Source organism: Periplaneta americana, chromosome 17 (assembly GCF_040183065.1).
Source record: "Periplaneta americana isolate PAMFEO1 chromosome 17, P.americana_PAMFEO1_priV1, whole genome shotgun sequence".
Classification (NCBI taxonomy): domain Eukaryota; kingdom Metazoa; phylum Arthropoda; class Insecta; order Blattodea; family Blattidae; genus Periplaneta; species Periplaneta americana.
Genome location: NC_091133.1, coordinates 58136423 through 58156338, shown reverse-complemented (window position 1 = coordinate 58156338; position 19916 = coordinate 58136423). Strand labels below are relative to the sequence as shown.

General features: G+C 34.5%; 1 protein-coding gene across 5 annotated transcripts; it reads right to left on the bottom strand.

The window, feature by feature from the left end:
• Positions 1-1773: 1773 nt before the first annotated feature.
• Positions 1774-18642, bottom strand: LOC138693469 (trans-1,2-dihydrobenzene-1,2-diol dehydrogenase-like). Of its 5 annotated transcripts, none has more exons than XM_069817455.1 (6): positions 18509-18642; positions 14538-14740; positions 11144-11435; positions 8413-8662; positions 4368-4518; positions 1774-1964 (listed from the first exon to the last, which is right to left on the bottom strand). In XM_069817455.1, exons 2-6 carry the CDS (start codon positions 14737-14739, stop codon positions 1858-1860), a joined length of 1002 nt encoding a protein of 333 aa, XP_069673556.1. In that variant the 5' UTR covers position 14740; positions 18509-18642; the 3' UTR covers positions 1774-1857. The 5 variants fall into 5 exon arrangements, with proteins under 5 accessions (XP_069673556.1, XP_069673553.1, XP_069673555.1 ...); XM_069817452.1 differs by having other exon boundaries at positions 14538-14779; positions 18509-18622; XM_069817454.1 differs by lacking the exon at positions 18509-18642 and adding an exon at positions 16489-16687.
• Positions 18643-19916: the final 1274 nt, after the last annotated feature.

The following is a 19916-nucleotide window of genomic DNA, read 5'->3' as shown; positions in this document are numbered from 1 at the left end:
TGGTCATTTGAAAAGGATGAATGAAAGAAGAATATCAAGAAGGGCATTGGAAATGAAAGTCAAAGATGTAAGAATATTAGGAAGAACCTGGACTAGATGGTTAGATCAAGTACACAATAGATTTAAAAAAGAGAGGCTATGATTGGGGAAGAATACAAGAGGAGGAATTGTGGCAAGACGGGACTTTGGGGAGGAGGCTCTACAACTGAGTGGAAATGCCTACTGATACTGATTATGAATTTACCCATAAAGTGTTGAAATTAAAAATAAAGGCTAAACTAGTGCAGAGTTAGTTCCCTTCGTACTGTTATACTTCAAGTGATTGGAGCTCTCTCTTCAGTCACACCAGCGTGACATTACAAAAATTTTACGCTACTGTACATCTATGCTGTACATTGCATATAGGTTAGTTTAGGCTTTTGTTATACCTTGCATATATGTATCTGTGCAGGATTTTCAAACACTGAGTAAAGGCTTGTGATTTTTTGTTTTGTGATGTCAACATTGGTCTGTAATGCGGTAGTATAATGAAGGATTTTCACTTCCGAAATCACCAGAAGTAACTGTTCCACCAAAATAAATATAATGGATAATTATGTAGTAAGCATCGACCAGGCCACCATCTTTCCACAACAGGTACAGAGCACATACTTTCCCTTGTTAGATTGTAAAGAGGCTGAAAATATGTCACTCATAGGAAATGTTGAAATTTGAATTTATAAATATATATATATATATATATATATATAAATTATATTTGGTAAGTATATGTCCTGGACCTCTATTGTGGGAAAATGGGCTGGCCAATGCTTCCTACATTATAACTATAAAATGAGTGTACTGTATGTTATAAGGAAAGTTTGTAGTTCATAACTACAGTACACATTGTAACTTTGGAATTTTCGTATAAAAATTCAGTTACATGACTTAAACATTTCGGTTAACCTGGTTTTCGATGAATGAAGGTTTTACCACAGTTTACTATATACAGTCACGAAGCTCAATATGTAGGGAATATGCATCCATAGATAGTTGCTAATCACTAGGATCGCTAATATCGCTTCATCACAGACAATGCGAAATAGTACTGGCACAATCTATTGTTCCTAGTACCCTCAACAACTCAAGCTTCGTGACTGTATATACTAGACTGTGGTTTTACTGTATTGTCATCAAGTTCGCCTTACTATCTGCAATATCTTATATCCATCTGTCTATAATAACAGTGATACATCGGGTGACGTGAATAAAAACGTGAGTAAACTCAGGAGTCAGATGTAGTGAGTGAATTGAGTGCAGCATCGTTCCCAATCTTCCACTTAAGTTCCATGTGATTAAAACTCTTGTTGAATGAAAGAGACTCGGTCACATAGAGTGAGTGTTTGCCACCTCTGATCTTGCACTGGTCTTGCATTTGTATAAGTATTCTGGCTATCTTGGGGATTTAAAACCCTAAACATGGCTCATGCCATATGCTTGAAGACATGTATGAAGCATGTAATGAACATGTGAATGAATGGAAGGAGAAACATTAAAAGGTACGCGAAAAGCGTTCTTTGAAGAGAGTTTGGAGTGAGAAAACCTGAAGTATGTGAGCTCCAAGCCTTTTGGTCACTTGTCTCCGAGTTTCGCTGTTGCACTGAACAAACTCTAAGAGAATTTTTAAGGGGAAAGCCGAAAATGGACGTAACCTAATAACTACCACATAAGGAGGGGGAGGGAAGAGGAGCATGACAGCAGGACAAGGAATGCTGACTTATTTTTGTACACATCTTTTCTCGTTTGTAATTAATTTATTTCCTTCTTTGTGAATGATAATGGAATACCATTACAACATGCCATAAAAGTACAATCAGATCAGATGTCTTGTAGGTACTTCACTCCAACTTGCTTCCTTAGAATATCCTCAAGCTCAGATATGACCATGCTTTCTTTATGAGTCATTTTGGGACTCTCCAGTAATCCTGAGGAAAAGAAATATTAGAATATTATGGATGGAATCAATGAAGAATAACTGTTGAAAACATGTATTGTGAAGTAACAAAGTGCACAACTACTATTGCCTACTAAATATTCAAGACTTGAGTAATCTCCAAAGTTTTAGTCTCCATAGTTTTAGCGATACAAAAGGAGAGTAGATCAGTTTCTATATATAACAGATACCTGCTGTAGCAATACAAAATTTTTATAATAATGAGTGTAATTGATATGGAGCTTCCGGGCTAAGATGCCGTGGTCTACTGGTGTGATATTCCCAGACGCTTCGTCTACACTGCGGCAGATATCTTCAGTGGTGAGGTATCCTAGGTCTAAGTCTTCTGCTAAGGGTACTACCTGTGGCAACTGATCTTAGCACATTGTGGTCACCAATGTGGTTACTGCTAGTTATTCATAAATAAATCCACAATATTAACACTACCATTCTTGATCTTGCATAAACATTTTACGTATAGATATTTAAACTTGATCAGGAATGTTGGAAAAAACCTAGATATTCGAGAATATTCTTTCTTTTTTTTCTTCTTCAAAAAGAGAGTACTCCACTCAAATTTCACTGGCTATTTCTTGCCCTACTTTTCAAGTAGATCATTTTATTAAAGGTAATAAATAATATCTTAAAGATGCACCCACTTCAGAAATGAAATTTTCTATACTTCCCACCTGGCAGAAGTCAGGGGAGTCTTCTCTGACCATCCCTGGCAGTGTTACCAATAATCATTAATCATATACATGAACTTCGACTCTTGTCTTCCTGAAGAGAGGAAGGGCCTGAAGGCCTTGAATGGTCTAATTGTGCTTTAACACTACTTTGCTTAGGAATGTTGTTGAAATCGGAAAAGCTACTTTCTTTATAGATAACTTGACTCAGCTATGTGGTGTTATCTATTGATTCAGCCATGAAGACTCAAGGTTCCAGTGAATTTCTTTCACCCCTCTCCTTCTGAAAGCGTACTATGCCTCAGACTGATGCCATCTGTATGCCAGTCACAATACTAACATCATGCCACAATGTTTTGGTTAATGAATATTTAAATGGAAAATAATAATATTAAACTGCCCCCATTGAGGGTAGCCCTTACAGACTCAGTATATCCTCAAAAAAAATTATTATACATATGTACAAAGAAAAGGGCGTGAAAAATTACAATTGCTATTAATGTGGCACAGTGGAATGATGGAGAGAAATGGAAGAACCCCGAGAAAATCCCTCAGAAACTTTGGCATTTTCCACCACAAATACAATTTCATCACCAGATTCGAACCTGGATACGAAATCATCGTAAACCAATGCTTTAACAACTGAGGTGTCAAAGTGCGACTCTTATCTTATAATAATTGCCTAGGGCGGCAGTTTTTCTCTCTCTTTTCCTTTTTTATTTCCTTTTCTCTTTCTCTCTCTCTCTCTCTGTCTCTCTTCCACTTTACAGTGAAATTTGTTGGCAAATATTTTCTGAAATTTGTTCTTGAACACCTTGTGGAAGTCGAATATTGTTTATTTCTCGCATTGTCATGGTAGTGGCGAGAGTAAAAAGAAAGTGTGCAGCTGCATAATTATATTGTAAAGTGGGTATGGTATCACGTTATTATACTATGAAACTGCTTAAATTTAACTGCTCATAATTATAAACAAGAATGCATTGTTGAGAATCAAATTGGATGTGTGTTTATTATTTATCGTTATGAATAGTAATCACAACTCTCGGTTACATTTCCAATTTAATATATCGTCAACAATACAATTTAATCACTTTCCAGCATGTGCACTACCGTATATAATTCGATATGAAAGGTTTATTCTGCAAAGAGTTGGAGTTTATTTTTCAATGTACCGGTACTCTATACTTCCTATCGAATTAAGAAATACTCTTAATAATTACACAACCAACAAAACCAATGTTTAGAAATAAATCATAGCCTGCCTTTCACAAATCAATTTTGTTTCAACAATGAATATGTTTTTTTGCATCGAGTCTGATCTGATGTGCTTCATCAATGACATCATCAGTGCTTTCTCTGTGAAGAAAGTGCGAAGGAAATCTTTACTGCAAGTAATATGCATGTATTTTGATTCCAGTAATTTATTGTTTTCTGAATTGTAACATTTCATTTAAGACTAATTTAAACTAAACATGACTTGTACAATAACTGCTCATGAACTGTTTGTGGAAGTTGGGAGCGGCAAATTTTAGCACTGCCTAGTGGCAGCATTATACCTAAATCCGGCCCTATAATTACTGTATATAAAATTTGAGTTTAGGAGGCCAACTACATAAAACAACGTGAAGTGAAACATAAGATGTAAGACCCAGTTGATACTGCTTTTATCATTATAGAAACCTTCAGTTTTAAAGAATTGCTGTGCTTACCTTTCTTAAGGCAGTCTCTGACTTCATTTGCCTCATACACCAGTCCAATACTGTTCAGGTAATTGAATTTGTGTGATGTTTTAGGTAGTGGCAATTGTATTGTCTTGTCCAGTATTACTACTTCACTTGGACTCCAAAAGGGGTAAGGTACCTGAAGATATAAATATTTTAATGATTGTTAAGAAATTGTTCTTGTCTCCTAAGTTATATTTGGAACTCAATTCCACACGGACAATCATCCATGCTGTAGGGGAGATTCAAATCCATGACCATAACTTACCTTAGACACAGCAATAAACATTAGTTGTACATTGTTTTTATCTGGAAGACACTCACATGAAGTGCTGTTTTTAAGAGAAATATCCTAATTCTTTAGATAAAACTAGCATACACCCTCCTGCACTTCTTATGGATTCTATGCTTATTTAAAAAAATTGAGTTTTTGTACCTATTATGCTCTTCGCAACATTTCATTTATTTTATCATGTTTCAAATTATATTACTGCTTATCATTTATTTTCTGCAATTACCGGTAGAATTTGAAAGAAATACATACATAAATTAAATAATTTACTATCTACCTGCCAAAATAGAAGATGATGATATACTTTTATTTTCTGGATTGTACACAAAAGACATTCTTCATAATCCAAAAAAAGAAGATTTTGATCTCTTACAAATTGTAGAGCGTAAGTAGATTATGTGAGCAGTACTGTCATTTAAACAGAAGTTTTATTAAGGGAACACTCATTGGAAGAAAAGTGTCATAGAAATGAAAAATTAAATTTCTACACCAATTTACGTGACAGAACTAAATCAATACGCAGAATTCTTCCCCTATTCATTGAGAAGTCACAATCAAATGCACAAAGCCAAAAAATAAAAAATGATAATTAAAAGTGATATTTCAATTAATGATTGATTAAAAATTGAAATATTTTTTATTTTGAAAAGTATTGAATCTAATGAGCTGAGATTTTGCGTGTTACTTTCCATGTGTATATTAAACTTTTTCTCCAAATTTGAAAAAGATTGGTCAAATAGGAAAAAAGTTCCAAAATATAGTTGAGTGTCCCCTTAATTCTAGTTAGTACTTCTATAGAAATTCACCCACGCATAATATGGAAAATTTGTAATTGCAATTCTTTCTCCTTCCTTGCCTGTATATCCATCGGATTGGAATGGGTAGAAACTTTGATTGAAATATCACCAAATAGTGAAATAATAATTTGTTGTTGTTTAGTCAACTGTCCGAAGAAAGGTCTGAACCTCACAAGTGATATCAACAAAGCACCACTTATGAGGCAACTAGGCCAGGAGATAATGGGGTAGGGTGGTCAGTTCCTTTCCTCCTCCATTGCATACATCACTGACTAGCTACATATTACACTAATCAGACTTCAGATGTATACAAACAATTGTTCTTCCTCTGACACATATTATCAAGTGAGATGTACTGTCTGATAATAGATAATTAGAGACCGGATTTGTAGGTTTTTACCTATTTTTTTTTTCCTTGCTTCTGAACTCCTAATTTCTTCAATACTTTTCGGAATCATGATCTTAGAAGTCGTATATGTGAATTCTGCTGAACCTAAAAGAACCTAAATTGGACCTTAGTACCTAAAAAAACCTAAATATTGTTGATAAGCGTTATCCTGTATTTACTGCGTTATATATTGATTTTTTTTTTTTATTTTGAGAGAAATATCAATACATTTCGAGAAAGAGAGGAAAAACATTCTCGATGTGGAGGAGGCTCCCTCAATCCCTAAGACAAAATCTGCACTTAGCAGTGGCAACATCTATGGCTCCCTTACTTTCCTCAAGTCACATTTCAGTGACCTTCCAAAATATATCGATACTTGGAATCTTCGTCGCTACAACTGAAAGATGCAATTCGTGTCATTGACTTGCTTCTACAGAAACAAGTACTAGGACCTGTGGGTGAAGCTGCCACATTAAAACTGAAGAAAGTATTGCAGAGGAATCCAGGGTTTGAAAAAATGAAAAATGTGTGCTCCATTCTACAGGGGGAAAGCTTCAATTGTCAACTACTGTGAGTACCTGATGCAGTGGCAGTGATGAAATTTGTACCTCTGACGTTATGTGCATCAAAAGAACCATTTCGTCCTTCAAATGTATTTTGAGAGACAACAGAAAAAACTTCTCAGTCGAGAATCTTGAAAAGTATTTGGTCATATATTGGAACCAGGAACAGTGCCAGTAAATAATGTTGTTTTGTTGGTTTGTTACAATTTAAAATAATTCTTGATCAAGTTTGAACAAATTGAATTCAAAAGTTGTCTGCGTACTGTACCTTTTATCTATTGAAAATTGAAATTTATGTAGTTATATCAAGGTAACTTATATTATAGTCCCGTCGCTCTAATTTCCGGCAGCCAATCGCGTTGCAGATCGGCTACATTTAAACGTGTGAGTCTTGTGACTCACTCATGAAGGTGTTATTCATTTCTTAAGGCTCGATAAATACTTAATATAATCGCTCGCCATTTTGGCTCTTTCGTTGGCATTCGCAGAAAGCACACAAAGAAGTTATTTGCAGCTCAATTATTTGCTGAATTATAGTGCGTTTGATTTATTATTATAGGATCTACGACATGATAATGTTTAACGGTGTGGCAAATAGATTCCTCGTATGGTAGCTCGGCAACGAAAGGACAAAAATAGCGAACGATACTACCTACCTAGACTTTATAGAGCCTTCACTTCCTAAGACGTAAGCAAAGAGAAGGGGTCATGCCGGGAATAACAGCGTCGCGACTATAAATAAAATGTTAATTATTGTTGCAGTAATTTATTCAAACTACAAATAATGTTAAAGGGGAAGGAGCAAAAATTTCGAATCTTACAAGTTTTGATTAATGGTTTGGTTCTTGAAAAAGTCAGTTTCGTGGTCCATGTTGCCTTAATGAATATAATATATTTATTTTTTTTAGAATAACTGTAAGGATGCATTTTTAACGATCTGGCAGTTTTTGCGACCCCTTTCATAGATTGGACATAAAACCTAAAAAACCTATTTCACCTATTCCAAAAACCTAAAATGGTCTTTTTAAAAACCTAAAAATCTGGTCCCTCTACTATTATAGTGATTTCATTTCTCTAAGAAAATCATTTTTCCTTGCACATTAGCTGTATCATTTATCAGTTTATTCTTAAAAAAAAAAAAAAAAAAAGCAATGACGAGAATAATCTGATTTGATTGAGAGTGAATCGTCACATGTTTTTGATTCCATATAAAAATGAATTTTTCTTACTCAAATTAAGCTATATTTAATATGCATATCGCAGGGTAAATTTGTTCATAATAAAATTTAGTTTGTCAGATTTTTAATACTGGAACCAGTATTAATTTTATTTCTAGCACAAACAAGAAATTCCATAGTTTAGAAGAAATTGCTGCATAGAGATAGACAGACAGACAGACTGCATGCTCCAAACCTCTTTCTAGTACCTTCTACATAGGTAGAATGCTATTTAGTGATATCGGCATAACAATTTTGTTTATGGTTTGTTGTAGTCGTAATAATTTTTTGCATGTACCATTCTGAAATCGAGATGTCAAGACTATTTTACCATTAACTTTAGTGTAGTTAATAAGGAAGGAAAAAAAAAAAAAGAGAGAGACTAAGTAATATATTAAACATCCTCCACCTCTTCTTGTTGTCAATCCCTCCCAACAATGCTGAAGAGGATTCAATACTATAAGTCAACCATTCCTTTTGTTTTAAAAACAGGCATTTCACTTTGACGTTAATTTTGGTGAAACTAAAATACAGTATTATTAGAATAATTTCGATAAATATCTAACAAGTCCATCAAAAATCAAACCAAAACAATTTTGTGTCAAACTAATAATGAGAAAGAAGAAAGTGCAATGTTCAGTATACTATCTATGAGAAGAAGACACTTTTATTGTAATATTGTTGAAAATTTGTTTTTCCTTGGGATGAAATATATTTCTACTGGTCTGTAAATATATAGATCAATATTTCTTATTGCTAGACTTCCCTGCTCCTACCTTGGCAGAGCCCTTTGTTCCAAGCACAATGGCCTCATTGGGCAGTGAGACGTTTGTGTTAATAGACAAGGTTGCTGTCTTGCCATCATTGTAATTGAGTATTGCAGCAGCATCAGAATCAACACCTTGCGAATTGAGATGGCCAAGAGCAACTATATGATCTGGGAGTCTCGCTCCAAACACCATGACTGCAAACTGGAGACAATACACTCCCATGTCCATAATGGCTCCTCCTCCGAGATCTTTCTGCCTGTTGATAGAGATAAAAAGTGGAATTCTCAATAAGATGTTGCCATGCTTCAGAGAACTTCATTTATCGAAGGAAAGAATAGATTGGGTTATATCAGGGCCGTTGTGTGAAGTGTGCCTCTCACAGTACATTGCGATTTCAGTGGCCTCGCACCTTACTTTCAATAATGAATGAATTAATAGATATAAAAATTCTTAAATTCATAAAATTAAGACGAAAAGAATGATTACACGCGAACTGTCTTTTTAAAATAAATCATGAGTAGAACACATCAGACCATCAGAAAGATGATGTGAAATAGCAATAATTTGGTAAGAAGTGGCAAGTATCAAGACCAATTTGTTGTAAACGAGAAAATCAGTAAATCAATTCTGGTTCCCAAAATAAAATTATTGAAACAATGAAATTAGCACTTTTATGTCATTCTTTTGCTTGAAATTTACATTTTGATGATTCACATACTGCGTTGTACTATCCTATGAGAAAATCTTATTTAATTAACAAAAGTAAGTATTTCTGTAAAATCGAATGTGCATTTTAAAAGTCTAGAGGATGAGATAAGTTTCTGAAGTTTGAATCTAGGCTTAAAAAAATCAAAGAAAAATGAAAAACGATAAGCATTTTTACAAAGTCAGAAAAGTGATTTTGAGAAATTTTTAATAATTATCTTTCTCGCTTTCTTCCCTCTCTAAAATTTAATGACTATACCAGTACCACGAAATACATAAAATACACAGGGCACAATGCCTTACCAGTATGGCTGGTACTGTAATTGAAGTCAAACTGCTATAAAGCCAGATTTATAGGCCTGTCAGCATGCAGTCATGTAACCATGATGTTGGATTAAATCGATTCATTTTAGGCTTAGCCTCATGCCATCTTGTCCATCTCTGAATACATAATGTTTCTATTCTGGTTGTGTTGCTTGTATAAATTCTCAAGACCTTCGCATTAATGCAAGAATAGTCTCATTATTCCTATATAAGTCCTACATGTGTATATATACTTTGGTCATTATGTCATTAGAAATCTTAGCATTCTTACAGATCTGTAGAGATTAAACTATGTTGATGAGAAATTATTGTTAAAATGTTTACATTTTGAAGTTCTGTCTTATGGAGACAGTGATCGTTTCTTCTCCTTCAAGTAACATGTCATTGGCCTAGACTTTTGGCTATCACTTTCGCAAATTTATCTCAGTTTTCAGCAAGTCGAAAAAGTTGTTCTGCATTCTATATTTCCGTCCAGGTACGCATTTTCTTCCTTCCTTCCACCTTGCCATTCGTACCAATACTCATTTTGTAGAACACGATAATGATCATTATGCAGATAAGCCCCAAATATGAAATATTTCTACAGTCAATTGTTGTTAACAATAATTCATGATCTGTGTTCGTTCTTCGTTGACTGAACAACAACAACCCTCTTTTCATGCGCATCCACGAATTGTCCTTCCTCTGACACAAATCACCAAGCGAGATATACTCTCTGATAATAGATGTATCAGCCAGAACCTCAATTAGAGGTAAACATTTTAAAAATTAGTACCGTAATTCTATTCTGCATTTTACCTAAGTTATCTCAACATTCGGATCTAGTTTTTCTTTAAAGATTTACGTTCTACACACTGGGCACTCTAACAACTGAGCTACTCCAAGGCTCAATCCACAGCACAGTCACCTTAGTGGCCTTACTGCATGTTCGACATATATTGACACATATATTAAGTCAGCTGTTATCACACAAGGAGTGCACTCATTTGAGTGACTTGGTGGCTGGGACTCCACAGTATATATACACTGTTGGGCAAATGATCTATGTAAAGATCAAGTTTTATGGGCCTACAGAATTATCTGTTATTGTTACCATTGGTTATTAATGAAGAAAAATTCGCTTTGGCTCGAGATTCGATCTGGTGCTGTGAATTAAACCTCGGAGTAGCTCAGTGGTTAGAGCACCCAGTGTGTAGAACTGGTGACCCAGGTTCGATCCCCAGTGTCAGAGCGAATTTTTCTTCATTAATAACCAATGCATACCTGATTTTATTTTCAGTTTTGTGTTTATTTTGATACCACAGTTCAGATGTTCTAAATCTTCTTTGAATATTCTGTCAGAATAAGTAATTAAATAAATGTGAAGTAGTATGCAGCTCTGTGCGATGCTTTTCTGTGTTTCAGTAGCTTCTTTTTCTAATCTTTTATGTATTTTATATTTGTAACACAAACCCCAACCCCTCTTTTACTTCCTTCCTGAAGGAAAGATTTTTATTTGTATTAAAAAAGATTCGAGTCACTAATCAAATTGTAAAAAAATATACTTAAGAACATTTAAATTTCTAAAATAACAAAGGTAAAAAAGTCTTAAAATAACAATACAAATCCAGACTTGGCTAGGTTTGTTCTTACGAATCTTAAATCTTACAGCAAATTTGAGCACTGAAAGTGGCATACCACGATATTAGTGTATGTTACTACGTCTTACTTGATTCTGTCCATGTCTTGTATGGGTGCTCCGAGGTTCACAATGACTTGACGTACATCACCCAGCGTTCCTGCCTCTAATTCCTTCCTGAGGACATCATAGGCAGGGAAACATCGTGACCATACGGCCTCCATGAGGAACAGCTTCTTCTGTTTGGCAAGAGTCACCAGCTCTTTAGTCTCTTTGAGGTTCATCGTCAATGGTTTCTCACACAAGACATGCTTTCCTGCTTCCAGCATCAGCTTGCTAATCGACAGGTGCTGCGGGTGAATAGCGCCAATGTACACCACATCTGTGCACAGCCGTCAGTTTTATTAAAAATTACCTTTTTTTTTTTTTAAGTCCTGAATTAGTACAGCAACGTTAACATGCAGGATTATTCATGAATCGGAATGATGCCAAAACAGAATGTTCATTTTTAAATCTTTGTAGTGTTTTGTTTACAGAATTGTTCACTTAACTTTACAGTCTCTTATTATTTCCATAAAAGTCAAGAATTTAATACACTGCTCACAGATATTTACATGCTTGAATGAGCATGTAGAATGACACCCTAAAATCTAAAATACGGTAACAGAACTAATATTAGGATTATCTGGGCTAGAGGGCTGTGATCTGTTGGTAATGCAACCAAACGTTTCGTCCTTTACTCTGGTGGACATCTTCAGTGGCATGGTACATGGGAGCAGAGAGATCTGCTTTGTGTACCAAGGATGACTGGTACTGGGACTGGTAGCACGTCAATATTTGAGGTGTAGGAAATTAGAAGAGCCTTAAAACCAAGAAGGCAAACACCATCTGATCCGAGCCAAGGCCAAACCATGAGAGGCATGGTTTTCCTCCCGTACTACAGACAAGTTACAGACTGTATCAGCAAGATACTACAGCAACACAACGTAGAGACTATCTTCACACCTACTAGGCACTAGGCAGACTCGCAATTGGTTACGGTTGGCTAAGGACAAACATGACCAACTTTCATCAACTGGAGTATACAGAATCCCGTGCTCCTGTGAGTCAATGTATATAGGTACAACACAGCTTAGCTTCAAGACCCGAATCATCGAGCATAGAAGGAACTGTCGTCTAGGTCACATGGATGTCAGCCATAGCCGAACATGCATTCAAAAAGGAGGATCACAACATCAGGTTCGAGGACACCGACATCCTGAGCAGTATGCCACACTTTTATGCCCGGTTACATTGGGAAGTGATTGAAACATACAAACACAAAAACAACTTTAATCGTAAGGAAGAAGGACTTAAGGTCAACAAAGCATGGTGCCTGGCCCTGAGAAGCACATACACACCAAACCTTTCTCCGACAATTGGACACTATGATAGCCAATCAGAACACTAAAGCCATGGTGCGGACTGTGGCGATAGTGACCAGCCACAACACTCACACACCTCAAATATTGACGTGCTATCAGTCCCAATACCAGTCATCCTTGGTACACACAGCAGATCTCTCCGTTTCCATGTACCACACCACTGAAGAGTTCACCGGAGTAGGTAGTGGACGAAACGTTTGGTTGCATTAGCAACAGACCACGGACCTCTAGCCTGGATAATACCAATCCTAATGACGCCAGCTATGAAAGCCTACATTTCATGATCTAATATTATCTAAAACGGAAAGATAATAAATTATTCGTAAGTGACACATATATGTTTTAAGGAGAAAGTGAAAATAAGAGGACATATATTTATTTATTTACTTATTTGATTCATTCTATTTATTTATCTATCTATTTACTCATTTATTCTTTTAACTATTTACACACTCACTCATTTACTTATTTATTTTATGTATTTGTTTGTTTCTTTGTTTGTTCATTTGTTCGTTCAAAACATAACTTATACATATAGCAAACTTACAAGGTACTAAGCCCGTAAATACGTATGAAATAAGCATTTCTTAACTACGACAGTAATTTAATAACCCGAAAACAGAAACACATCAAGTTAGTGGTAAATTAATGAGACACAATGAACAGAAGTGTTCAGTATGGTATTACATGCCAGACATACTTCTGTGTTACAGAAAGAGTAATACTAATAGTTTCTTATTAAAGATGATGTAAATACTTACAATCGAGTGACACAAATAATAAGTACCAGTACCAGTAATAAAAATATACGAACTACATTTAAACCACTGCTGAACCTATCACATTAGTACTGGTACTGGTATCTTTAGAAACAGTCGTCTTAGTGCTCTCTGTATTACACTGATGATATTTATGGAAATGTATGGTTCAGAAAATTGAAAAAAATGTTCTTAATACAGTTTCTTTATCTATTTATAATTAGGTCTTGAGAAACATTAAATGGGTAAATATTTACAAAGACCAGGAAGTCCAGGCAATGGAAAGGGCCACCCTACCCCAATATCTCCTGGCCTAGTTGCTTTATGAGTGATGCCTTATTGGTGTCACTTGTGAGGTTCAAACCTGTCTCCGGACAGTTGACTAAACAACAACAACAACCAAAATGTTAAGCTGAAGTTGTTCTGATTTGAATAATAAGCTATTTTTGCGCTGAGCTTTGGAAAATGAATGCAAATTAAGTTTTTATTTGGTTATATTTCATGTGTTAGCCGTCATGGTGGTCTAGTGGCTAGAGCGCAAAATTTATAATCCTGTGGATCCAGGTTCGATCCCTAGTATACCTCCGATTTAAAACTTGTGTTGGGCAAGCCCGTGGTTCATGTAACACAGAGGTTTTCTCTTGGAGTTCCAGTTCACCTATGGCATCCCAGAAAATCTACATCATCTCACCCCACCCCACCCCACTCCACCCCACCCCATCCTATCCCGTCTCGTCTCATCTAGGGTGTAGCTTGGACCACCCTCCTAAGGCTCACTCGGGGCAACGACTCTGTCAGTAAATTGGTCTACACAAATGGCTTCATAGGGTGAGTGACGAACAGTCAAATACCCGCCATTTGTTAAAAAATTTGTGTTAAAAAAGATTAAATTAAATTGTCATATTATCGCGGTGTTTTTTTGTCTACATGTACCAAATAAACTACCTTTTACAACTTAATGGATATGTCCAAGTTTTTTTGTGAGTTTGTATCGTTTATTTATTTATTTGTTTGTTTGTTTGATTGTTTGTTTGTGTGTTTGTTTGTTTGTTTGTTTATTTATTTATTTATTTATTCTGGTGTAGTTAAGGCCATCAGGCCTTCTCTTCCACAACACCAGGAATACAAATACAATAATAGAAATAAACATAAAAAAATACACTATATACTATATCGTTGTATTCATTCAGAGAAAAGTAACAGTAGTAGACCAGATTTTGATCATGATGATTATAATTTTATTGTCATAATTATCATCATATGCTTTTTATTGATTTAGCAGAAGTTGTAATACATTCTTACCAATGTTGGGATCATTAGCCAGGTCCTGGTACGAACCATAAGCGGCAGGTATGTTGTGATCATCAGCGAATTCCTTGGCTCTGTCGAGCTGTCTGGCTGCCACTGCCACAACTTTGTGTTCGTTAGATGGCAGAGTCCTTAGTGCGGCTACGAAATCATGGCTGATCATTCCAGCACTCGCAATTCCCCACCTCGTGGCCATTCTTCAGCGTGGAAAGTACAAACTCAATGTAATGGGATATCTGACAATAAAAATTATATTTATGTGAGTATTGGTATTAAGAACGTAAAATTTCTCATACACAGAATGAAGCAATTACACTAGATTTAACAAAATATCTGTCTGAATGGTAGTATCGTGTTCACATTATCTACAGTATACCTACTTAAGCTGTACAATTGATGGAAATCAAAAATCTTCTTTTTTTGGGTTTATGAAGATTGTCTTTGTGTGCAATCCAGAAAACAAAAGAGTATTTTCTATTTTAGCATATAGTAAATTATTTCATTTAAGTTTGCATTTCTTTCAGTAATTGCAGAAAATAAACTATAAGCAGTAAAATCACTTGCAGCATGATAAAGAAGTAAACTGTTGAAAAACACATATGTAAAAAAAACTCATTTTTTACTGAGGATAGAATCGATAAGAAGAGTCAATTCACCTAGGTATAATCACATGAAATGTAGTCATATTATTTTAAATAATTACGAGTTTTTATTTAAAAAGACACAAAAAAGCCAATTTACGAGAAGTCGACTATACCGGCAATGATAGTTTCATGAAATAGTTTCTTACACAAGAATAGGCCTATGTAGTACCGGTACCGGCAAATGAAATGTTATACACAGTATTTATGTCTCAGAAACATTTTCTGAGAGAAACTGATTGTTAGTTACAGTACATCCCCGATCAAAATCTCTACACAAGAATTTGGGACTTCAAGATACCTGCAGTACATGGATTATTTCCTAAAATTAATGAAACTGCGGAGATTAAGAAAATGAAGCGAGACAGAAACTGTATTTTTTCATGAAAACTTAACTTTCCATATTTTTACACACAAAATCTTCAACAACTGACTGGTGTTGTTGGGATAGGTCTTTTAACCAGTGACAGGTAACGTGAAGTCATAAAACTAACCTCTTGAATTCTGAGGGAGAGGGGAAACTATTTGAAACTCTAGTCTTGTTAGTCCCATCCTAATATTTATGAAGAACGAAGCAAATTCAGTTATATCGTATGTCTCCAAAACCAGAACCAATTGATGAATATACTGCCACATTCGTGATCAGTGGCCCAAATTTAGTCAAGATGGATTACTTTCGTCTCCGAAGTATTGTTCACTAGTGTAATAATGTTATCTATTCTTTTACTACCTTTTGGTTTTCTTCTGGTGGAACTTCGGCACCTTTTTGTTGTATTTTTCATGGGACCGAGAATGTGTTAATAATTTGGTTTTAACGTAATTTTCATAATCTCTCTTTTGACTCTTGAAAGTCTTGGACGAAAAGGAGATTAAAAACAACAAAATTTCCGTGAACTGGATAGTAATCATCTCCCCATCCGCCATAGTATATTCTACACTGAGTTCCACTACGGTACCTTTTTCTCGAGAAGAAAAGCACTGATTATTATTATTATTATTATTATTATTATTATTATTATTATTATTATTATTATTATTATTATTATTATTATTATTATTATTATTAATACTACTGCAACTACCGGTAATAATAATAATAATAATAATAATAATAATAATAATAATAATAATAATAATAGTAGTAGTAGTAGTAGTAATAATAATAATAATAATAATAATAATAATAATAACAATAACACTAATAATATTAATAATAATGATAATAATAATGATTATAAATAATAATAATAATAATAATAATAATAATAATAATAATAATAATAATAATGATAATAGCAACTTACATGTCAGTGAATGGGTGTTATAAACCATTCAGTCGTCGTTACATAAGTTTATATAACTGCACTCAGTGACAAGTAACATCTTATCTTGTATTGCTGTTACATCATCAGTGTGAAAGATCAACTAGCTATTATTTTTATTTAGTTCGAATCTTCAATTCTTCAGTACCTAGCAATATTTTGAGATGCACTAAAAATACGTAGGACATTCATGCATTTGTTAAGGTCAGAAAAGATTAGATTAGATTAGATTAGATTAAACTGACAATATATTTGTGTTACAGCCCCCTCCATTCTATAGTGAATAAAGGCCCAATATGCGAATCTTCTAAGATAAAATGTTTAAATTGTTATGTGCTTTATAATTTTATAGTAAAATTGAAATCGTAAGAATTGGAAGCTGCTTTCTATATTTTTAATATAAAAATTCAATAATTGCTGTTATGTTTTTTGTAAGAATGTATTTCTAATCGTGGGTTCGCGATATTATCATTAAATCAATTATCCCAATCTAGGAGCAAGTCTACTGAAGCAGCTGATTACTTTACCATTTTTATGTCATCTTTGGTGCTCCAAGTGGAATCTACTATACACTAATAGTGGTGGTGGTGGTGGTGGTGGTGATGGTGGTGGTGGTGGCAGTGGTGGTGGCGGTGGTGGCGGTGGTGACGGTGGTGGAGTAAATAAAAATGAGAGTATCCACAAAAACTTTTCCTATCCAGTCTTTGCCCATCACCAGTTTTATTTTCTTTGAATACCTACGTAATAAAAACTAAATAGTTTACTTATGGATATATAATATAATATAGATCTTTCATAAGTCCGTGAAACATTTTAGAGATTCACCACAAAATAAATTACGCAATGGATGATGGTAATTCTTATGCCGATTGAAAGAGCAACTCTCCAAGTTTTTTTAAAGGAAAAGCCCGCTCTCGTAGTTGCCATAGTTTGCCGCTAGGATACAGTAGAAAATATGGCATTCAGTAAACATGAGCAATCATTTTGTGTGTTGCAATTTCTACTCAAAAGCCTCGTCCATTATAACTGTACAGCTATTATTTCGAGTAGGATTCCAGAGCATATGCACAGAACAAGGAGATGACGCGTTAATGCCGTGACCACCTCGGTCCCCGGATTTAACCCCGTGACTTTTTCTTGTTGCAGTTTGTGACGGATAAGACTGTCTTTGTGTCTCTGCTGTCACTAATCTTCAACCATATCACCACTTGCCTATGATCGACTGTTACATGCTGACACACACCAGGGTTATTATGGATTATCAGTTATCACTAAACCTATTTTTTCAGTAGGGATAAACTAAAAATAGTTAAATATCTTCACATTTTATATAAAATATGGATGTTTGAAAGCAGTTTTATGGTGCCTAAAAATGCCTCTTTTGCCCATTGAGACCTATTTTTAAGGTTTTAGAGCCTAAAATTGCCTATTTCTATTTGTTACTTATATGTTTTTTTAAATTTCGTGCAGCAACAAAAGAGAAAGTTTTGAATGTCATGGGGTGGTCACATAAAAATTCATGTACAAAAGACCTTGAGAGAGAACAAAAAATAAGAAAACCATCTATTTCTAAACATGCTGTACTTACAAGTGATTTTTGTTGAATTACTAGTATTTATTGATAAATGATAATTATTTGTTGGCGTCAGTACTACAAGTTCAGAACTTTCTACTAGATCTATGGACTGTTAAAACCATTAATATAAAATCTGATGGATTTGATCTTTCAAGGGAGTAATTTTCCGATGTTAATACTGCACTGGAAATAAAAACGATTTTGAATGATGAATAAATGGTGAAATAATGGCAGAGGAAACGGTACTGTATTTCCACGAAAAATTTTTCTGTTCTCCACAGATTTCACCTGGATTTACCGGAATTTGAATTTGACTTCCCAGAGAGGAGAGGAAAGCCAATGCTCTAGCGTTCTAGCCATTTGGCTAATGATGCACATATCATAGTTATTCCAAAGTATACCAGCAGAATTATAAAAGAATTTTACCTGTTATTTGAAATCTCGTAGCGCCCATTCAGTATTCAGTATTAATTTGTGAAATCTGAAATACGGTATGCAATTTGTTGATAAGTTATCACATAAGTTCCTAATAAACAAATATAGTACGATCTCTCGAGTTGTGAATTTTTCAGATTTTTTTTTTCAACTTTTATCTCAGTGACTGAGATATGAACTGCTTTAGATAACAACTGTAACAAAATATTTTCTACATGGCGATATGGTAGGCCTACCATAATATGAACATATATTAGATGACAGTTCTCCAACTTTTGTGATGATTTACTTTCTATTATTATACCAAGTATAAAATACTACCAGTAGGCCTATATTACATGTTTTCAGCATCCCTTTTACCAAAGGAAATATTTGTAATATGCTGTCTGTATGTCTTATGTAGAACGATTTTCTCCTAAACTAATGGATGGATTTTTTCATCATCAATGCCTACAAAAAACTAATTCATCTGGAAATGATGCACATGAAATACATTTTTTTTACTAAAACGGTAACTTACTGGGTCTTTATTTGGAGGGGGGAGGGAGCAGAAATGGTGATTTACTCGAACGATATTTTTATTGAATATTTTCCTCACACAAGATAAAGTGGTAGGCATATCCAGAATTGATTGTTTCGGAGAAACTGTGACAAATAAACTTATGCATCTGATTGAACATTTCTTTAGATAAAAATCTTATTGTTATATCTGAAATATTTATACAAATTCCTAAAATTAATGTTTTTTTTTTTTTTTTCGGTGCCCCGACTCTATGAGCAGATTCATAGATGTCGCTAATGACGAGAAAATAAACCTTTTAGTTCGTCAGAAACTATCGAGATTGCACCACAAGTAGTGGTGGATCTACATTACACTCGTACTGAATACTAAACACTGAAGTGAAAGATGATGGAAAATCATTGGGATGTCACAGGAGAACCAGAGTACCCGGAGAAAACCCAGTGTTGTTTTGACTGCTGGCATGCCCAACACAAGTTATAAATTCAGAGTGCAATGGGATTAGAACTTGAAGCCCCCGACTGACCATTGTGGCGATCCTAAAAAATGAATGTAACCCTAACCATTACATAAATAGAGAGTTTTTTTTTTTGTAAAATGTAATTATTACAGATGTACAGTAAGTGTGTACGTCTTTAATTGAAAACTTCTTCATGCACATGTTTCAGGTTTAAAGGAATTTAAATAGATTATTTTTAATTCAAGTAACACTAACCATTAAAAGAGCAGTAATTTAAAAATCATTTATTTTTTTTGTAGAAACTTTCTTTCTTTTCTGACGAAATTTCAAATGTATAGGCCTACTTTTCATCGCAAATAATTTAAAAGTTAAGTAGAATTATCCAACATTGGCATTACAAGTGATTATATCCTCTTCAA